Source organism: Electrophorus electricus, chromosome 12 (genome assembly GCF_041902795.1).
Source record: "Electrophorus electricus isolate QZ-2024a chromosome 12, ASM4190279v1, whole genome shotgun sequence".
Classification (NCBI taxonomy): domain Eukaryota; kingdom Metazoa; phylum Chordata; class Actinopteri; order Gymnotiformes; family Gymnotidae; genus Electrophorus; species Electrophorus electricus.
In genome coordinates this window covers 2,728,236-2,747,974 of record NC_137508.1, presented here as the reverse complement: position 1 = coordinate 2,747,974, position 19,739 = coordinate 2,728,236, and the positions used below count along the sequence as shown (strand labels likewise).

Sequence of the window (19,739 nt, the reverse complement as noted above, 5' to 3'; positions counted from 1 at the left end):
ACGGGGTTCCATGAAGAAAGCTCATATAAGGGTGCATATTCTAATGGAATACAGCCACAAGCCCAGACTCTTTAACAAGCCTGATACAATCTTCAGAGATTGCAAGCGTATCTTAATTGTCATAGCGGATTCTAATGAGACCAAATTAATCTTTTTAGTACCACTAAGCACATAATAAACCACACATGAATCACTAATTTGAACCCTTTATTGAGTTATGTGACAAAATATAATTATTTAAAAGAAAGTTTCTCTATTGAGAAACTCAAGGGATATTTCTCCCTTGAGTGGTATAATATTTCTAATCCCTTTTATACAAAGACAATACCGCTGTTAATGCCTTATTCAGATAATATGATAATGGATCCCTGCATGTAAATCAAGAAACTAAAGAAGAAAGAGCACAAATGATTTTGAGTCAAATTTTTGGTCAAAGTGCCCAGTCAGTCAGTACCTAAATTTTGCCAACAATCGTAACAGCATGTGCACAGTAAGGAGGCAAAGGCTCCAGAAAAAGGCAGTGACTCAGGTCTAAAGCACACAAGCAGTGCTACAGCGTGTGTGTGTGTGTGTGTGTGTGCGCGCGTGCGTGCGCGTGCGTGTGTGTGTGTGCGTGTCCAAAGAAGATTCCATGTACTGCAGTAAGAGATGTAGAGATATTCAAAATTGCAGTGAAGCAAAATAAAGACATAGTCTATCCAAATGTTAGAAGTCACCCCCCCCCCCCCGCCCCTACCACTGCGTTATTAATTTTGCATGTTGTTTACCCCTTTGACTTGAGAATGCACCCTTTAGATGTGTGTTACTTGACAGAGTTACTTGACTCTTGGTGCCAGCATGGAATCCTTTGCTTTGATCTCCACAGCACTGATTTGAATTAGCTGATCTCCACAGCACTGATTAGGCGGTTAGTGGTCACCCTGCGGATATTTAAGCACTCCAGTTGGCCAAAGCTTGGTATGTGTAGTGTAGGTTTACTGCCTGAGAGGAACCAGGATATGAGGGTTACTCAGGACACAGAAAAGATCCTCCATTTCCCTTGGTTGGACTAATGTATCAGTTTAGTTTTTATCTCCATTTCAGAAAACATTAGTTATTCTAGAAACACGTGAACAGAGTAAAGAAAATCACAAAAAAACACAGCATTGTTCACAGTTCTTGCAGGAATAACACACTGGCTTTTTGGTTTGCTGGCTTATGGATAGCTGGGACTTCAGGATACACTGTCAACTCTGAACTGTGTGAACGCCAAATGCTGTGAGCCTTGAGCACTCTCAGCTCTGAACACTCTCTGCTGAAGCTCGGAGGGGATGACCCCATATGTCCTGCTCTAGCGATGCATGTTTCTCTCTAACAAAGCAGCATGGACCCTGCTTTTGAAAGCCATAGATGAGGAGGCTTCAGCTAATGACGCCAGCTGAGTTTGAGGTCTTTTAGAGATACTGTAAGATGTCCTATCACATCTGAACCGCTGGACAGGACTTCAGACGGCAGCTTTTAGTCAGAATTCACCGTTTTTTTGTTGTTACTATTGGCTACCCTAACCATACATCATTACAGATGCCTGCAACAGATTTAATTCTATATAACTGACATGATTGACAAGATTAACAGAAGGGCATTTTTTATCTATAAAAGATAAGCATTTTTATCTATAAACTTTGTTTTATATAGTCTGCAAGAAAATTCTGGATTCACACCCTAGACAGCCTGGATTAGTAAAGCTAATTGTAAATAGAAAAGAAGTACAAACGTAATACATAGTGACCTTAAAATCTAAAGTATTAGTATTAAATCACTACAATAATCAGCTAGGAATAACAATATAACCTATGATGGTATGACATGTGGAATCATTTTAATGTTTCTTTAAATTTTTCTCGAGGATTCAAACCGTAGTGCAGGATCCCTCCGTGGATGGCTGCCCAGGCCATACGCTCCGTGGTGAAGCAGGCAGTCCAGTCCCCGGTGGGGGCCACGGCTACTGCCCCTCCACCCCCCTGCACACGTTCGCCCATGTACCGCAGGGATCGTTCCACTGCCTCACATGCTGCCTTCCCTATCACAGGCAAACTGGAAGTCAGCTAGTTCAGCAGCTTTTTTCATTATGCAAAACCAACTTAGCGAACTTAACTTAGTGAATTTCAGCACGCCTTTATTTGGTGTAGGTACGCATAAGGGCCATATTAGTAGCAGAAACATCCACTAAGTGTTATGGTAAATAAACAGGTTTCAGGCAACTATAATTGCGCAAGTATACATTTTCCCCCTATTTTTGACCAGGGCTCCTCTTAAGAAAAGAGGAATGAAAGAATTTAAAATGTGCGCACTCAGTGTCAACATACAGAAAGCCGAAACACAACAGAAGTGATATAGTACTCTATAATACTGTGTAATATTGCACTGGTCACCTACAGAGAAGCGCCATGTTAGTTTTTCTTCACATCTGCAGTAATAAAATCGGTCCATTTAAAATTCAAAGGCTCAAATGTTAGACTTATACATTTCGTTACTTTTATTGTGCCAGGTCCCCGTAGAACACTGGAACAGAAATAGAGTCTCGGGAGTTTCATTTCCGTGTGCTGTGTGATAAAGCGGTGCAGTCCTTGGCTCCGGCGTAGGTCAGTCAGGGAACAAGACAGAGCAGGACGGACTGCTCAAACCGGGCTATGCACATTCATTCACTACTGCTGAGGAACGGGAGGCTGTCAGAAAAAGATAAATGGTGCACCCTCTGTCTTAATGTTGCTTCTGCTTGAAACTTCGAACATAAATCGGCCTAGGTTCTGTCTTGCGCACATAGCCGTGCAGGAAACCGGAGTGCACACAATTTAGTAAGAAAAGGGGGCCGTTTTCTCTCCAACAGAAGAGTCGCCTGCGTTAAGCGTCGCTGCGCGAAAAGCTGGCGGCGTGGAGGCTGGCATTCAGGAGGACGGGCGCACGCGGGCGCGGCGCGAGAAGCGAAGCATCTCTTGCCGTTTTGCGCAGTCATTACCGCGGAGGGAGTCACGAGCAAACAACAGCCCCCGCTGACCCCTCCACACGCACTCCGCCTCATTATCGTCAGCCTGCTGTAGCTGCCTGCACAATCTCCTTGCCTCTCACACACCAATTAAAGTGATTGGCAACAGCAGTGTCAGATCCTCATGCCACTTAACGTTAATACAGCAGAACCATGCAAAATTGGATGGTGGCGGGTGGCGTGTGGGTGGGGGTGGCATTATCTCACAGTCTGCTGCATGAAAAACGTAAAGAACATTGCAGCAGAAGGAAAAGCAAGAAAACCACAACAACACCCAGCAGGCGCGAGCAGTGGCCACGTCATCTTCCTCACTTTGAGGTGATTGCACTACGAAATCCAGGCTCGTCATAAAAGGCCATATAACCTTTATGCTATTTGATGTAAAATAAAATGAGAGAGAGAAAAGGAAACAGGTTTTTGCTTCGTGTAAATGGTCAGCTAGCGTTAGTTTAGCGGAGTGGTTTGGTATCCTGTAACAATTGAAATAATTTTATGATGTCTGCTGTCAAAGAGGCTGTTAAAAAATTCATAAGGAGCATTTTGACAGTAACCTGTGATTTGTGACGTGTGAAATGATCGGACCTGAGTGGTCAGACTTTTGGGCCCATTCCCTATACGCTCATCTCTCAATTTTTAGAATTCCCTGACATCAACAAACACAAAGCAAAGTCGTTTATCTGGGATGGGTACACAAGGAGAATAATCTAGAGACCCATCACTCCCTCTATCTGCACAACGGATTAGGTTCCTGGACAACCACTAGGTGGATTTAGCTCTCGCTTCGTGTCAGGTGTTTCGTTTCATCTTCTCGGTGTGTAATCTTTACTGCATGTCCATCAGTCTAATGCCTAAATATGTTGGCTTGCCAGACGTCGCTTTCACATGCAAGACAACAGAGCAGACACGAGGCTTGACAGTTTCATCTCCGCTGAGGTGCGGCTGGTGCAGTACCTCGGTCCATGTGAGAGAGGATGAGCCGTGCTAAGGTGACTTTGAGGATAGACTCGCCGTGGCCCGTGCACGACACTGCGCCACTCCTATTGTCTGCATATCCACCCGATCCTTATCGCCGCCACAGGAGAGAACACAATAATACCCAGGTTTAATCCACCCCGCTCTCAAAAGAAAGCTCCCTGCCAAACATCAATACTTGGCTAATCTATTTGAAGAGAACGTCATTTTTCATGTCACATACAGAATTTTAGCTTTAACATTAAAATGTTGCAAACACAATTGCTGGGGTCTCTCTCTCTCTTTTTGTTCAAATGAAGGCTTGGTCAGTTAATCACTAATGCAGCTCACCTATGACAGGAGAGTCTCCAACTCTTCCCACCATTTTGTACCTGATCCCTCCAGTTGAAGTTGCACTAGCGACATTCCCGCAGGAGTCCAGAGCCACGGCTCCAACTGTGTCATGGGCCCTGGGAAAACAAAACAAAAAGTTGGAATAAGTAAATGTCAGATTTTTCCTTATATATTGGGAATTTATGCACTTCTGTCCATCCAACTAAAACAAAAAACAAAAGTATACAGAAGAAAGTGAATTATTAACATTTCCATCTTTCAAATGCACCTCTTTGAATCTTCACAGAAATTTTTTTTCTTGCATATTTCACAGAGTATAAACCATTTAAAATCTATATGGAAAACATATTTATTATCCTCCCAGGTGTGTCTTTGTACATATTCTTATCATGAGGGTTTTTTGACACTTTTATGACATTAGACATCGCAACAGACATGTGAGAGATGGAATCTCACACTATTCGCATCCCCACCCACGCTCATACCTGAAAATAACCCATCATCATCATCATCATCATCATTAGTCTGTCAAGAAAGGATGTGGGGTAAGTGCCTAAAATCCTGCAGCATTTACGCAGCCCCACCTACCGCATTTATGTGGCCCCAACAAACGCACTACTGAGAACACACATTGCCTTTCTGGCTTACCCTAGCAATATAAAACTGCCACGCATCACAAAAGAATAAGATGGTTACAATTCTACACAAAATCTGCATAATCTTTTCAGCACATGGCGAGATGTCCTGTCCTGAACCAGTATTGTGCAACCTGGAAGGAACCAGGAAGTGACAATATTTCTTTTGGCTCTGAACAACAGATTTGAATGAAACAATAACAATTAACTTAAAGTATTAAGTTTTAATGAAAGAAGTCTTCAATCTGCAATATTTGAACCATAATGTAAACAGTCCTTATTAACTTAGGCTTTGCTTTCTATTAAAAAGTGCAGAGCCAAGTCAACAACAATGGAGTCCCTATCCAACTGCTTAGGGACCATCCTCTGCTCAGGACAGCAATGCTGTGACATGCAGGCGTGTGTCTGTACGTCAGGTGCAGTGCCGTGAAGGTCATCTGGTCATCTGAAGGTGAAATTATGAAGCGGCACCCGGGCATTTCAGCCAGCCAAACAGGAGCACACGGACTCTTCACACAGGGGACGTGTTGGCACAGGCTGGCGAGGACTCACTCGTCAGGCATGTGAGGCGAGGCATCAATCACTTCTGACAGCCGCTTGATTGCTCTTTTAAATCACCTATGATGGCTGGATCTAGCTCAGCGGCTCAGGTGAAAACTGAGTTTAAAAGCAGTCTGACGGCGGACTATATTTCATACTGCAAAGTAATTACAGAATTACGTAGTAAATCTTAGAATCTCCATAAACAGTTCAATGGGGCGAGCAGACATCAGAATGAGAACGCTTGTCAGTGATGAGCCACAGGTGGCGTAATTCTGTCTCAAACACAATTCTGTGCATCATGGGCTAAGCTGTCTTCTACTGTGTGCAGAGCAAGGTCAATTAGGAAAAGGCTACATTGTAATGCAATTATTTAATCTCACACAAACTTGACAATTTTTAAGTACAATAAAATATTGAATACAGCTCACTGTATTATTATCGAATGTACCTGTCTGTAGCTCACATCTCAGTGTATTACTACTGAAAACGTTTCACTGTATTACTATTGAATACAGCAAGCTGTATTGTTATTATTATTATTATTATTATTATTATTATTATTGAAGACAACTCACTGTTTTTTTAATGACTACAGCTTGCTGTATTATTACTGAATACAACTCACCGTATTATTGAACCCGGCTTACTGTATTATTACTGACTATAACTCACTGTATTTCTTGGCATTTGTGAGTGTGTGCGTGTCTGTTTGTTAATCTGGCGCCTTGTCATCTGCGAGCGCTGTGACACTCGGGCTGGTGTTATATGTAAGGTCAGGTGGTCTAGGTGACAGGCTGCAGTATAATGAGCCTAAAGGAAAGCAGAGAGGAAGTGTGTTCAAGAGTGGGAGGGCCCAAGCGCGGATAGGCCCATCAATAATGAAGGCACAGCGGGTGGCTGAAAGGTCCCGCCTCAGTCGCCTGTCACTTAGCACCGCCCACGGCACTGTTTTTACCAGCTCCCAACCGGGGTGGGGTTACAGCCTGCCATGGCTCCACCTTCCCTGCTTCAGCGGCAGCAGCGTGAATTCACGGGCACGACCCCCTATCCCGGTGCAACTGTGGCAGGGTCACGCTCTCTGCCCGGGGGCTGGCGAGGTGTGCCGAGCTCGTCTTAGCCCGTTCACAGGTGAACAAGCGATACAGACACGCTGAGCACAGAGTCGCGCAGACACAAAGCAACGACGAACAAGGAACTACATATGCAATAATCCAAATGGTAATGGAATAGGACCAAGCCAATAAGTAAACGAAATAAATGTAAAATCAATAAAAAAAACCAAGAGCCTGATACAAGAGTAAACGTAATGTTCCAAGCAGGTGTATGCACTGCTGTGTGATAAATTGAGCTGTCAATAGACTGGCCCAATGTGCTGATTTTGCACAGTTTTACAAAAGGTTATGTTTCTGAGAACCTGGAATAAATAATGATTTATTATAATGAGTTTATCATCAAATTTTCATTACACTTTAATGTGAGCTACTAAAAAAAGGTTTATATGAAAAAACAGATCAAGGCTAAGTCTCAAAGGCTGATGGAAAGTAAATTTACAAACATAAATAATAATTCAATTAGACATTTTGCAATTTAAATGCCCAAATAGATGTCAGAGATTTCAACTAATTAATTTACCTCCTCATTTCACAATTTCAATGAGCGGAAATGGAATGAACTCTATTCTTGATACCTGGCAGACTCACAGTGAGAGCATGCCTCTGTTGGCTACTTACCACTGGGCTCTAAAGAGCTCTTTGACGCCAATATCATAGTTTTTGTACTGTTCCCACTCCTTCCTCTCCTGCTCACACACGAGGGCATGTGTGGGGAGGGTTGGAACACCGATGCTCTCTGCAAACAGGTTCGCCCCCTTTCCGGACAACATGACGTGGTTAGTCTGAAGAACCACAAATGAAAAGGAAGACAAGTTTCACAAGTGTGCCAAAAATTAAAAATAAAAGATTGGCAATCATTCACTAAAATCAACTATACTGACACTGAATCAACTATTCTGTCTGCTTGGCTGCTTCATATAAATTTGCATTAAAATGTAATTAGAACTTTTCATAATTTTTCAAAACATAATTAAAATGCTTAATATAAATTTGCATAAAATTTTAATAGACATGTCGCAGACGCCAAGTGACAAAATGACATCACACTTGCGCTGCATGCTGCGGTCACTCGCAATGCAGCACGAGGCGTTAGTGTAGAAGTCAGCAGCAGAGCTCGAAAGCAGACAAACAAGGCTGAGACACCACACGACCTGCACTCTCAGCACACTCTCAGCACACTCTCAGCACACTAACTGCACCAGGCAGCTTTGTGACACCAAACGGAGGGCCATTATTCAGAAATAAGGTGGAAATTCTTCTTTTTCTTTTTACACTAATGTTGCCTATTTCTTTAAAAGAAAAAAATATAATAAATGCAAATAAACATAAATCTCAATAAAATAAATCTCAACGCTCTATGAGCACCACTGAAGCACAAAAAAAATAAAGCGAGAAATATTTATCTATGCATGAATCTTATTTTCAGTGTCTGTTTTCCACATACAAGACAGAATACAATGCAGTAGAACAAAATATTACCTTGTAGCTAATTCTATTATTTTCACTGTTCTGTTCAAACTGAGTGGGATCCAGCTTGGGAAACTTTTAAATATTAAAGTGGTTATTAATGTCATTTTTCTCTGTCAGATGTAGTACATTTTAGATCACTGGCAGGAGCATGAGGTCAGTGAAGCTCGATCGCTGCATTGATCACAGCCTGATGAATTTTTAATACTGCCTATTAAACAGACCTACCGATGCCCAGTTAGGCCAAGGTCTTTTGGGGCAGTCAAGACAGGTGCTCTGCCTAATCAATTCTAATGTAATCTGGACCTTTCTTGTTTCCTCCGAGTCTACAGCCTTGGAAGGAAAAATTGGCGTATCAGACTTCTTTAAACCACTTAATAGAGTTTATAGAGTTCTACTTCAATAGCAGAACGGTAAGCAGCATAAAATGACATTACAGGAATCATTTAAATTTCTGCAAAACCTGGTTTAATAGATTCAAAATTCCAAAAACCTGGCCCCCAAAAAAACTGTCCTAACATTATATTTTTTGATATTTGCTCTGATACTGCCCTTCATAACCAAGGACCAAAAAAATTCTTTTTGTCTCCAAAAGACATATAAATCTGCTATTGGTTACAAGTAATTATAAACTCTGAAAGATACATTGAGAGTGTCAGTGAGATGAATAAATCAGGGCAAATTCTACTGCAGTATGACATGCTGTTAGTCTTCTGTAATGAGCTCTCTGCTGTGTTTCCCGAGCTTTACGATAACATCTCAAGCGAGACATTGGTAGGCAGCATTACAAGATGATGAAGCAGGCAAGCCAAAACAGAAATGCTCATTTCAACATTCCCCCCCATATTTCTTTACTACTGGTACAAGAGACCAACAGGCATTTTCCCCTTGTCTCAGGATGGTAGAAACGAGTTAGGACAGACCCATTACATATTTTGTTAACAAAGTCTTACAAAAGAAAACAAAGGGCTGCTCACTCAGTGGTGTTGATTTCTGGGCGCTGTCTGAAAAGTGCATTCATAAGACTTTCATGTCCACCGTTGTAAAGTGCTGATCGATATCCATCTAAAAATGTGCCAGCATTAATCGCCCTTTGACTCTGTCATCTTACATTTGCAGATGAATGAACGTGTTAAGGCTTAAAAAGGTAGAAGAATTCTTCTGACTCAAAAATATCTTTTCAGCTTCAAGGTGAATCCCATGGCTTTTTGGGGAATGTAATCTCCAATAGAAAGGTATGTCATTGCATATTGTAAGTAATACAAGTTAAACTGCTGATTTCTCACACACCAAGTAACTTTGCCCATTATATTCCGGGGCTTCACATTCAATTCACATTGAAGGTAACTGGTAAAGCCAGACCTCAAGTGGTAGATTTTATCATTTGTCATTTCCATGGTGAAATTCAACTAGCAAACTGGACTAATACTGTGGTGCCAAACATAAGGAATTGTGCATGTCAGAGAGGCTTACAGAACAGTGCCTAAACTGAGAAACAGGTAAAGTCCTTTCATCTGTGGCACAGATCAATGTAAAACAACGCAAGCAAGAGATAAGTCATGTAAAGCAAGTCGCAAGAAACCAAAACAGCTCCCATTTGATCAATAGTTCAGACGCATTGTGTGGCAGCTAACCCTCACCAGCGCAGAAGAGTGGTGCATGCGGAAAGGGCGGAGGTGGGGGTGGGGGTGGGGGGGGAGTGCACCTTTTCCATCACGGCGCGGGCAAGGCTAACGGGGTTGGCAATGTTTCTGACTGAGGATACAGCTCCTGTGGCCAGCGTCCGTCCTTCCATGATGAGGGCGTCCAGCTCGACTTCCCCATCGGTATTCAGCACAGCGCCATGGCCTGCAGTGAGACAGTGGAAGGAGCCCCTTCTAGCATCAATCTGAAGACAGTCACCACCCACACGCCACTCCACCCCTCCACCCACCACTGCCCTGCCACGCCATCCCTCCACCCTTCCCCCACCCCCCACTCGGCTCCGAGACTCCACGCACTCGGAGTTCGAGTGTACATGCGCAAGTCAATCGAAACATGCTGGGAGAGCTGCATCTACTACCGTATGAGTGGGATCTCGTTGGATCGCCTGCTTTGAGCTGAGAGCTCCCCTGGTAAGAGCTTGGCCGGCTTACTGGAGGGCAGAGCATTCCCAGACAAAGCGTTACGCAGAGAGAGTACCCAGAAGTGGAGTGAGTGAAATGAGGGAAGAGTGAGGAACAGCGTGGCCACAGCCTGGCTGACAGCTTTAATCAGGAGCACTGTTGCTTACAATGGAATAGTGAATACTACAGCACACAGCCTTTTAAGAATCCCTACCTTAACCACACAAGATATGCATTCAACACGTAGAAAAGCCTGATTGACTACTGAGATCCATTACACTTGACCTGCTGAGTAAAGACTCAGCTTGCTACATCAATTTCATGTTCTTTTCAATGTAATTACTGAGTAATAAGATTTAGGATTAATAACTAAACAATAAGCCTCGAGTTCAAGAAAAGCTATGGAATAAGATAAACAAATAAATTGGTAAAATGGCCTTTACAATGCCACTGTCCTCTCATATTTTATTTGTTTATTTTGCTAGGAGAGTGAGAACCATCTTATTTCCCTAATAGGAGCTCCACGTCATTCACACCTAGACCACGGCTCGTCTCCTCACTAAGTAGCAGTGCATTAGTCATCTATTGATCACCCTGAGCCCCTGGCTGCTCCCGTGTATAAAATGATCCCCCCTGATTAAGTGCTGATTCTGCTTCTTTGCCGTGAAGAGGATCTGCTGTTTCACCTATGGTGGCAGTTAGCCATCACAAATGAGATAGACCCTGACAGGCGGGCTGTGTTAATGAAGTGTCTTGTTCTGTCCCTCCTGGCTTACTGTAATCTGATGAATAGTAGCGCACCTCTCACCTTGCTCCCCGAATAATCATTACCAACAAAGTGTCAGAGGCCTACAGCAAAATGAAGTCTGAGTTCAAGTTCCACAGGAAGTCCCTGGCGACCTCCGGCACTGGATGTTTTCAAAGGTTACTCTTCAACTTAGAGGGAAAACGAGACGCTGGCAGTTTTGTCAGAAACAAGCCAGCCTAAACCAATGGCTAAATTCATTCTGAATTATGAACATGCATTACACCATTTGTAATGTGCATTTTTAAATGGGTTGAAAACACGGACCATGTGAGTTTATCGAAGTCACTCTGGAACGACACTGACCCGCGTCAAAAGCCGGATCATCCTCCATCGTCCTCACAGCCACTTCCACGGCGTCCAGCGCTCCGCCGCCTCTCATCAGAGTCACGTTCCCTGCACGAGTAGCAGCTTTCACCCCGGCCACGGACACCTCGGCCAACGCGTCCGGCACGGCCCACGCACCACCGTGCACCACGATTACAGGCCTCATCTGTCAGGGGATGAGAAACGACTCTGGAATTACGCTTCCCCATACACTGCCCTTGAATTGTACTGCGCTGTGTAATATGTTATTCAGATGAGCGCTGACAGAACAGGTTAATGTAACTCACATCTCATCGCATAGGGAAGGATGGTTTACAGGAAGCAGGCTGTCAGCCCCGTTGTGTTGTGTCGTGTTTACGGCCTGTTTCATTTGCCCTACCTGCTGCGGATTTTCTGCTCTTATTGTATGGAATCATGCTCACTCTTTCGGCAACTAAATAAATCCACACTTTTTATTACCTAATGTAAAAGGTACATCAGCACCTTCAAAAGCTACGCAAAGCTGTTAAATGTTTTAATAAAGGAACTAGATCATTTCTTTATTCAACGTGATGATAGTTATTAAAATATAGGTTAATAAAACATAATAACATTATATTTTAGCATTATGAAGAGTAAAGCAGAATATTACGAAATAGTAACCAGTAGGCAAGACTATGATCAGTTTATTAGAGACGCATATAACTTTTTTGCCACCCATACGCATATTGCGGTGCTGCAGCCACACTGGGCAATGTCGACGTGCACCTGTCAGCTCACCTGTTAACTGGCGCAAACGTCCTGCGCTGCAGGTAAGTCCATTCAAGGGTGGTCACTCGAGTTAGATTGCCTGCTCTTCTACAGTGTAAATGCTAAAAGGAAGAGCAAACTTACTTCGCTTATGGTACACTTTCCACTATCCACAAGGCTTTTTCTGTCAGCGACATCAGCCAACTCCTCTGTGTGAGTTGTTCTAAATCAAATTAAAAGTTTGTCATTAACTTGTAGTTACTTTACTTTGCCAACTTTGAGTTTCCGGGAGTGAGGGAACAGTTATCCAGCCTAAGGGCCTTTGAAATTGGTCATTTGCAGCAAGACTTTTTGACATAGAAAAAAAAACAACGTTACCAGTTTCTTAATTAATCCATGCCAAACGTGATGTGACTACATTCTTAGTCGTGTCAAGTACATTTGGGGAAAGTAAAGTCAGGACCATCTGATTTATTAAAATCGCACATGTGAGGTTTATTCGCCTCCTAATAAACTTCTTTTCATGTTTGTAAACAGTATTTTTGCCCGCACAGTTCCGCCGTCTCCACCAACCACAGTTCTGGCTCAGTTGTCCTATCGATCGGGTGTGGAATATGATTATCTCTTCCGTCCCCCGCATGGTCACTTACAATATCTACCAGAGAAACAGTGTGGTGAACTCAGTTGGATGAGCTTATATCTGGTCATCAAACCTTATCAAAGTGTAAAATTGGGCCCAAGAGCATGTTATTCCTGTCTATGTTTGCACAGTATCATCTGTAGGCAGTTTACAATACAGTTTTCAGATACAAACATTGTATCTAATCTAAAGCAGACTTAATGCTTAATCCTCATTACTGCTTCTAAATGGATTTATTGAGAATAAGCAAGCCTACAAAGATTTGTTGACTTATTTTTTATTGCATAACTAAGAAGTTTCAAGAGGCAATTTGAATGAACTGATTGTCAGCCTTTATTTACTGGCGCATTAATCAGTCTATTCTAAGCCTACTGTAGTGCTTTCCAAACATTTACGTGTAGACTATATTGGTCATTATTCATGTCCTGGACAGTTTTGTCAGAAATATGTCATTTGGCCTTCTAAACAAAAATCATTTTTAGAGGAATATCCAACAATGAGCAACTCAAAGGACTCGCAGGGAAAAGAGAGTGAAGCCACAGAACCAGTAGACCAAAGTGTTACGTCATTGGTCATGCCGCTGAAGTTGCACGTGCAAAAACGTTGTCATGCTCACAAGGCCATGTCTTCCTCTTCGGACCACTTATTTAGGAGCCAGAGAGGACAACCATGTTTTTTTAGTGAAAGGAAAGTGCCAGCAAAGACACTTCCAGGAATCAGGTGTCCTGAAGATGCCCAATAACCATCTCAGTGGACTAATGATGAATTAAAGCATCGTGTTTCTCTTAGTGGGCCTAATTCATTGATCTGAATATTCCTTGTGCATTTAAGAGGGCAACTGGGGGATCAAACACTTAAACTATAGATTCTTTATTTAGATGTGGTTTGCGACTAATGAGTTGGGTAACACGAGCCGCTGTTTGTCCCCGAGAATGAAGGCAAACTCATTTCCGCTGCAGTGCAGCAAAACTAATGCCAGACCCTCCCAATGATCTCAGCACCAAGTGATGTATGGAGTGGTACACCCTGTGATGTATGGGGAGGTATATTTGGTGAGATGGATTGTTCTGGTCTCACCAGCTCATTTGCACCTCAGAACCATTTGTTCCTCGGGATCAATGGCACAAATTCTAACAAACATCCCGTATGTTGTGCATTTGTGGCGATTAAATTTATTGGTCATCCTCCATCTCTGCAAAGGAATGAGAAAAATGGTCATGTATAATGGTGAATAGAGTCCGCTGTTGCCATTGATTTAAGCGGAGGGGATTCTCTTATTGCTATGGTATTGATCACAACCATCTATCATTTTTCAGCATTTCCGTCTATGCATTAATCACAAACGCTGAATGGTTTCAAATAAATACTCTCTGTACTTTGATATGAAGCCAGCAAGAATGTAGCACATAAAATACTGTATGAATTTATGATGTGGGCAGCATTCTGAAGCTAAGCAGAAACTTAATTCAGAATAATTCTTTAATAGTGAATGTTAACTTTGGGTTTCATATGGGCAGTGTTACATCATAATTAATTTTTTCACCTGATTTCATGAGCACTGTTCTGCCTGACAGTGGAGGTGGAAAACTGTGCCATGTGGCTTCGCTGTTGTCTTCGCCCATTACCATGCATTCCCTACACCACACTTCCTTGCTAAAAACATTTAGATGCCATAAAAATTCATTCGCATTTAGGCAGGTAAGAAAAGTGATACCCTTGTGTCTTTTAAGTAACCATGTTGTGTACTATAAGAAAGTACCCTAACAAGATGGAGATGCACGATTTACTTAAATTAAACTGTCAACACATCTTTTTTGCAGCTATTTTAGAAAACAGTGACATAGGAATAGCTTGTCTAGATATATAAAGCTTATTACAAGAAAAAACAACCTGATGTGAGCAGTAGAGCATATAGTCTCTAAGGGTAATTGAATTTTTTTACATGGCTCTCCTGTATACCACTGTCTGTAGGTGGGTTTTGATAAACTGCTGAATTTGTTTTCATTATAATGCTTTTGTGAGAAACTCCATGTAGATTATAAATGAGAAAGCATAAAGCAGTTGTATATGTTTACCTGCCTGTAGACACAGTCACATTTTATTAACAAGGAACAATCTGGCCTGAAGCAATCTGCCTTCCTACATTTAAATAATTTTATGAATAAATGTCTGAATCATGATTCCAATTCATTAATAATGCTTTAGAAAGCTGTAGCACACACACAGACAAATCTCTAAAAAAGACTCGGAATGGGTTATTTTTATTAAGTGTAGGTTGTGCTATAGACATAGCTTCATTTGTCTTTCAAACTGATACTTGTTTCATCTTCCTAGTAGAAGAAAATGTTTTATGGTGAGACTGTGTTTCTTAGATACAGAATGTGCTATTCATGGGATCTCTTCATTAGCTAGTCCTCTTCAGTCCCACAGAAGAACTGATCTCTGTCCAGACAAACAGCCCACTATGGTCATGCTTGTTTCTAATCTACAGCAAGTAGACGACTTGGAGTCAACGTGAAAAATAAATGATTCACTTAATCTGAATAATATGACTTTGTGTTCTTGTTTCAGTTGGGTCTGTGTGGTCCTCAAAAGACAAGACACTGCCCACATGAAAGTCACTGGAATAGCCATGAAAAGGAGTTAACTTTAATTTGGGGGGAAGCTCTCTCAGCAGAGTGGGTTACACTTTAATAATTGCAGATATTCAAAGCCCCAGTGGTTCCAAAATTAGCCATTTTCAATTTGCCATGTTGGGTCTATTATATTCATATTTTTCTCTCAGCAGAGGCGGTTATTAAACTTTCTTTTCACGGGGCGCTCACTGTGCAAATACTTGTCTGTGAGAAAGGCTACAGGTGTACCAGAATCCTGTGAGCTCATACACGAATTGAGCAGGTCATAGTGACGCCCTCGGCCAGTAGCAATGGTGAGCTTGACCTACGCGGGACTTCACCCAGGTCACTTCGTTTACATGCACTGTCTCAACATTGCCACGGTGTATTTATCCTTCACTTACCCCTGCAGAAATATATAAGCCCACAAGTACACATTATAAATTACACTGACCACAAGGACTAAGGATTTTTATCAAAGAATTGTGCTTCAGTAATAAAAACTACTGTGTAAATCTTCGACATTTCTGCTCTGAGTGTAATAACCCTGAGGGCTGTGGGGAAAAGCTAACCCACTACTTTTAGAATTATTGTTAAACCATAACCTCGAAACATTTTTAAGTGATTCGGTTCGTAGATTCCTACTAGTACATGTGCGATACAGGAACACTTGGTATGAAAATGTATGTTTTTGCTTTTACATGTGATGTCTGAGGCAGTGAGTTACGTGCCAGTGCTGAAGAGGGAGGAGTGCCTTTTGCACCCTGAGAAACTCCACACTGACATTTGACAGCTTTTATGTATTCTTATTAAACAGAAGTATGTTATTCTTATTCAAATCTCTTATCGTCTGGAACAGAGGAAATACCCTTTCTCCCCCTCTGCCAGGCACACCACCTGTTTGCAAGTAGTAGCACTGTTGTTTATTATTAGGTGCAGAAGTGCTGCAGAATTTGTTGTGCAGCACTGACAAAATATTGTAGCCAGCACTCTGTGATGGTGACAGGACTGTTTCAGTAGGACACCTGTTAGTGGGGAAATATACAAGCATTTTCTCTAAAGCAAACACTGTGCTACAGGAAGAAGCGTGTGGAGTGAAAGAGAAGGATGATGAGAGATTAGGGTCTTGGGCATTATAAGTGCCATTAGTTCTTGAACGGGGCAAAGCATTATCCTCTTTTGCCCTCTCCATCCTTTTGTCTGCCTCACATGCACACTGCTTAATAATTCACGTAGAAGGCTATTGCCTTGCACATCCTGGCTCTCGGCTAAAATAACAAATCCGTCTCATCCAGTACATTCCTACGAGTTTTTGATCTGTACCTTTTGAGAGATCAGAACACCCTTAAGATAGTGGGAAGATTTAGGAGTTCCTTACTAACATTACTTACACTTTACAATTAGGAATCTGCCAATGGTGACAAATGCAGAAGATCAGGGTTTATCTAGCACTTTCTCTGAGTCCAAACAACTGTGTGCTTATCCACACACACACACACACACACACACACACACACACACACACACTAGCATAATTTAACAGTGTTTGTAATCATGAATTTTGTTAGGGAGCTTGCTCCAAGGCACAAAGTCAATTTACTATGGCCAGCACTAGATCTTTAGACCATTAGGTAAAGACTGAGTACATCTAACACAGGTCACAGTCACAGGTATATAATTCATGACTCTTACAAAATCTCAACTGAGAACAGCTATTTGTTTTCAATGCAGTTACCTTCAGTGTTTGATGTCTCTTTAATTGATGATGAGTATTTATATCTATTGAAAGCAGCAAAGTGAGAATTTGGGTCAGAAGTAACTGCAGAAATTGATTAGAAGGAATTGAAGAGCTCAAGGACATGATCAGTTATTATTATGCATCAGATGTATACATGTATCAGGTGTATGTATCCTTCTGATTTCTTCATATTTTAATTGAATCAATATAAATCATGACCAAAATATCTTGCATGCCATGGATCAACAATTTGGATTTTTGTCAATTGATTGAATCCTGTACATAGCCTGCAGTTTTGTTTATGACCACTAGAGTGCTGTAAAAAGCCATTCAAATACTTCATGAAGAACAATCAAATTAATCTAAGCAATCAGTAAATAATGCCAAGACTGTAATTTCACATCCTAGCAATGCACTATCATGATCCGAAGGCAACGTAAAGTCTGACAGCATTCTTGTGGACATCACAAGACTGAAGTCCAGATGCAGGCTATAACTGGACATAATAAAGAGACAGGGGAAAAAATCCAGTGTAAAATAAAATACTCTTCCAGCTACTACAAGAGCCTGCTGAAATATAGACTTCTTAGAAATTGAATATTTTAAAAGCAAGTTGATTAATGGCCAAGGTCACTGTTTCTATAGCCACTCTCTAACCAGCCCAAGAAAGAAAGAGATCAATATAAACATTCTTAATCATCTATTTTTATAGACAAATGAATCTTCACTAACATTTAACCTCCATGGTATCAAAATAGATGAATAACTAACTGGAGAATTTTGCACAAATAAGTAATCAGTGATTACTCAATAGTGGAGACCAGTTAGACATGCCCCTCCTTAACCAAGAGGTGTTTGAGCAAGCTTTTGAATCCTGTAATTAAGGAAAAGATATGCCACAAGCATTAAAAAATAAGGCTCTATCAGTTGTAATAACAGAACTGATTAGTATACTAATAATGTAGACTGTTTCATTTATTCAATCATCTTATAAACCTGCTTAATCCAAGTCAGGGTCGCATGGAGTCGGAGCTTATCCCAGCAGCACAAGGCAGGAATCAAGACAGGAATCAACTGTGGAACTCAATCCAGAGCATGCACGCATACACACACACACACACACATGCACACATAGTATACGCTCATGTTAAACAAAACTGTAGGTATAATTTGTGGTGGGTGTAATTCTTGCTCACACTACTCATATAATGTGTTAGGTTGGGTGGTGTGAGTGGTGTGTCCCCCCTCCCCCAAGTTAAAATAAAACCTACACCAGTGAACAAAACTATGAACAATTTAAAACTAAAACGAAAACTATTTATTTTTAAAAAGAACAAAGACAACAATAAAAAGTTGCTAATATAACACAAGCTTGAGATTCTCTTGGATTTTTCCACCACGACCAATACGTTTCCATAAATCAGTCTAAGAGCCCTCATTTGATTCGCCCATCTGCCATTTACTCTAACCAGGATCATAATCCTATTACGTTCCATGGACTTGTCAATTACACTGAGCAGCTATTTTATTCAAGAATGAGAAGCACGTTTTATTGATGAGCCAGCCTAACACTATGTGGTTATGTGATTTAGCATATGAATTAAATGTAATACTGAAATGCATGAGTATGATTTGTGGGAGTTTAAGGCCAGTCTATTGCCTTTTAAAGCTGTTAAGGACAGTATGCATAATGAAGCAAATGAATTGATGAAGAACAGACTAGAATCAATAGTGCATGACTAACAGAGGAGTCAGGACAATACATTCTAAAAGGGCCTTGAAATATGCCCGTGCAGATTTCTAGAAATAGGACCTCACGGTGTTTTCACCATCTTTACTGATTTGAAACTGAAAATATGTTCTTCTGCAGCAAACTGATATAAGGTAAATCATAGAGTAGGACCATGCAAATGCATTAAATGATCAAATGTTCACTATGTGGAACTGATAAAGGTTATTAATCACTGCATGAAGCAAATATAATTTTGCAATAGCTCATGCTTTAGTGGGCCCATACTCTAAGACTATGTCCACAAGGCAGTCATTAGATATGACACTGGGTGTACAGATGTTTGCCACAAGCACAGTAATTCATTCAGTCATTAATTAGACAAGATGGCCTTCTTCTTATTCCTTCTGTCTTTCCCCACCACAATCCCTCTATCCCTCTCATTCTGTGTGTGTGTGTGTGTGTGTGTGTGCGCGTGTGAGCGCGCGCACATGTGCGTGTATGCTGTTTGTGTTTGTTCTCCCTTCCCAGACTGTCTGTCACGAGTGTCTAATCCATCTTGGCAAACTAAAGCATACAGGAAAGCCACTGCTTAGTATTCACAGACACCACTGACTTTGTAACCTGCTATAAATATGGAATAAGTGTCTTCCTTAAGACAGATTTCACCTTGGTTTGTTTGCTGACCTTTAATTTTTCCTAACAATTGGACTAAATACATCATTTTCAAACTCATTTTGCTCCTTTTCTGAAGACACTGTTGTGTAGATAACACACCTACCTTCAGGTTGCAATGCTGTCCAGTAATGATTCAGTACAAGTGCAACATTTTTCTCATGGTAAATAACAACACTCAAGCTAAAGACACCGCTACTCCGAGCAATAGCGCAGTGAGGGGTACTGGGGTGCAGGCTGGTGTACACTGGGTGTTATTATTTAGGCAGCACTGAGGCCATTTGGCGTCTGA

The 19,739-nt window shown here is 41.5% G+C and overlaps 1 protein-coding gene across 5 annotated transcripts; it reads right to left on the bottom strand.

Moving 5' to 3' along the window:
• Window positions 1–199: 199 nt before the first annotated feature.
• si:dkey-103j14.5 (isoaspartyl peptidase/L-asparaginase) lies at window positions 200–19,646 on the bottom strand. Of its 5 annotated transcripts, XM_035531755.2 has the most exons (8): window positions 19,554–19,605; window positions 12,081–12,172; window positions 11,301–11,487; window positions 9,790–9,932; window positions 7,236–7,399; window positions 4,325–4,443; window positions 3,974–4,084; window positions 200–2,059 (listed from the first exon to the last, which is right to left on the bottom strand). In XM_035531755.2, exons 3-8 carry the CDS (start codon window positions 11,485–11,487, stop codon window positions 1,854–1,856), a joined length of 930 nt encoding a protein of 309 aa, XP_035387648.1. In that variant the 5' UTR covers window positions 12,081–12,172; window positions 19,554–19,605; the 3' UTR covers window positions 200–1,853. The 5 variants fall into 5 exon arrangements, with proteins under 5 accessions (XP_035387648.1, XP_081581426.1, XP_081581427.1 ...); XM_081725300.1 differs by lacking the exon at window positions 12,081–12,172 and having other exon boundaries at window positions 19,554–19,646; XM_081725301.1 differs by lacking the exons at window positions 12,081–12,172; window positions 19,554–19,605 and adding an exon at window positions 18,040–18,206.
• Between the last annotated feature and the right edge of the window lie 93 nt (window positions 19,647–19,739).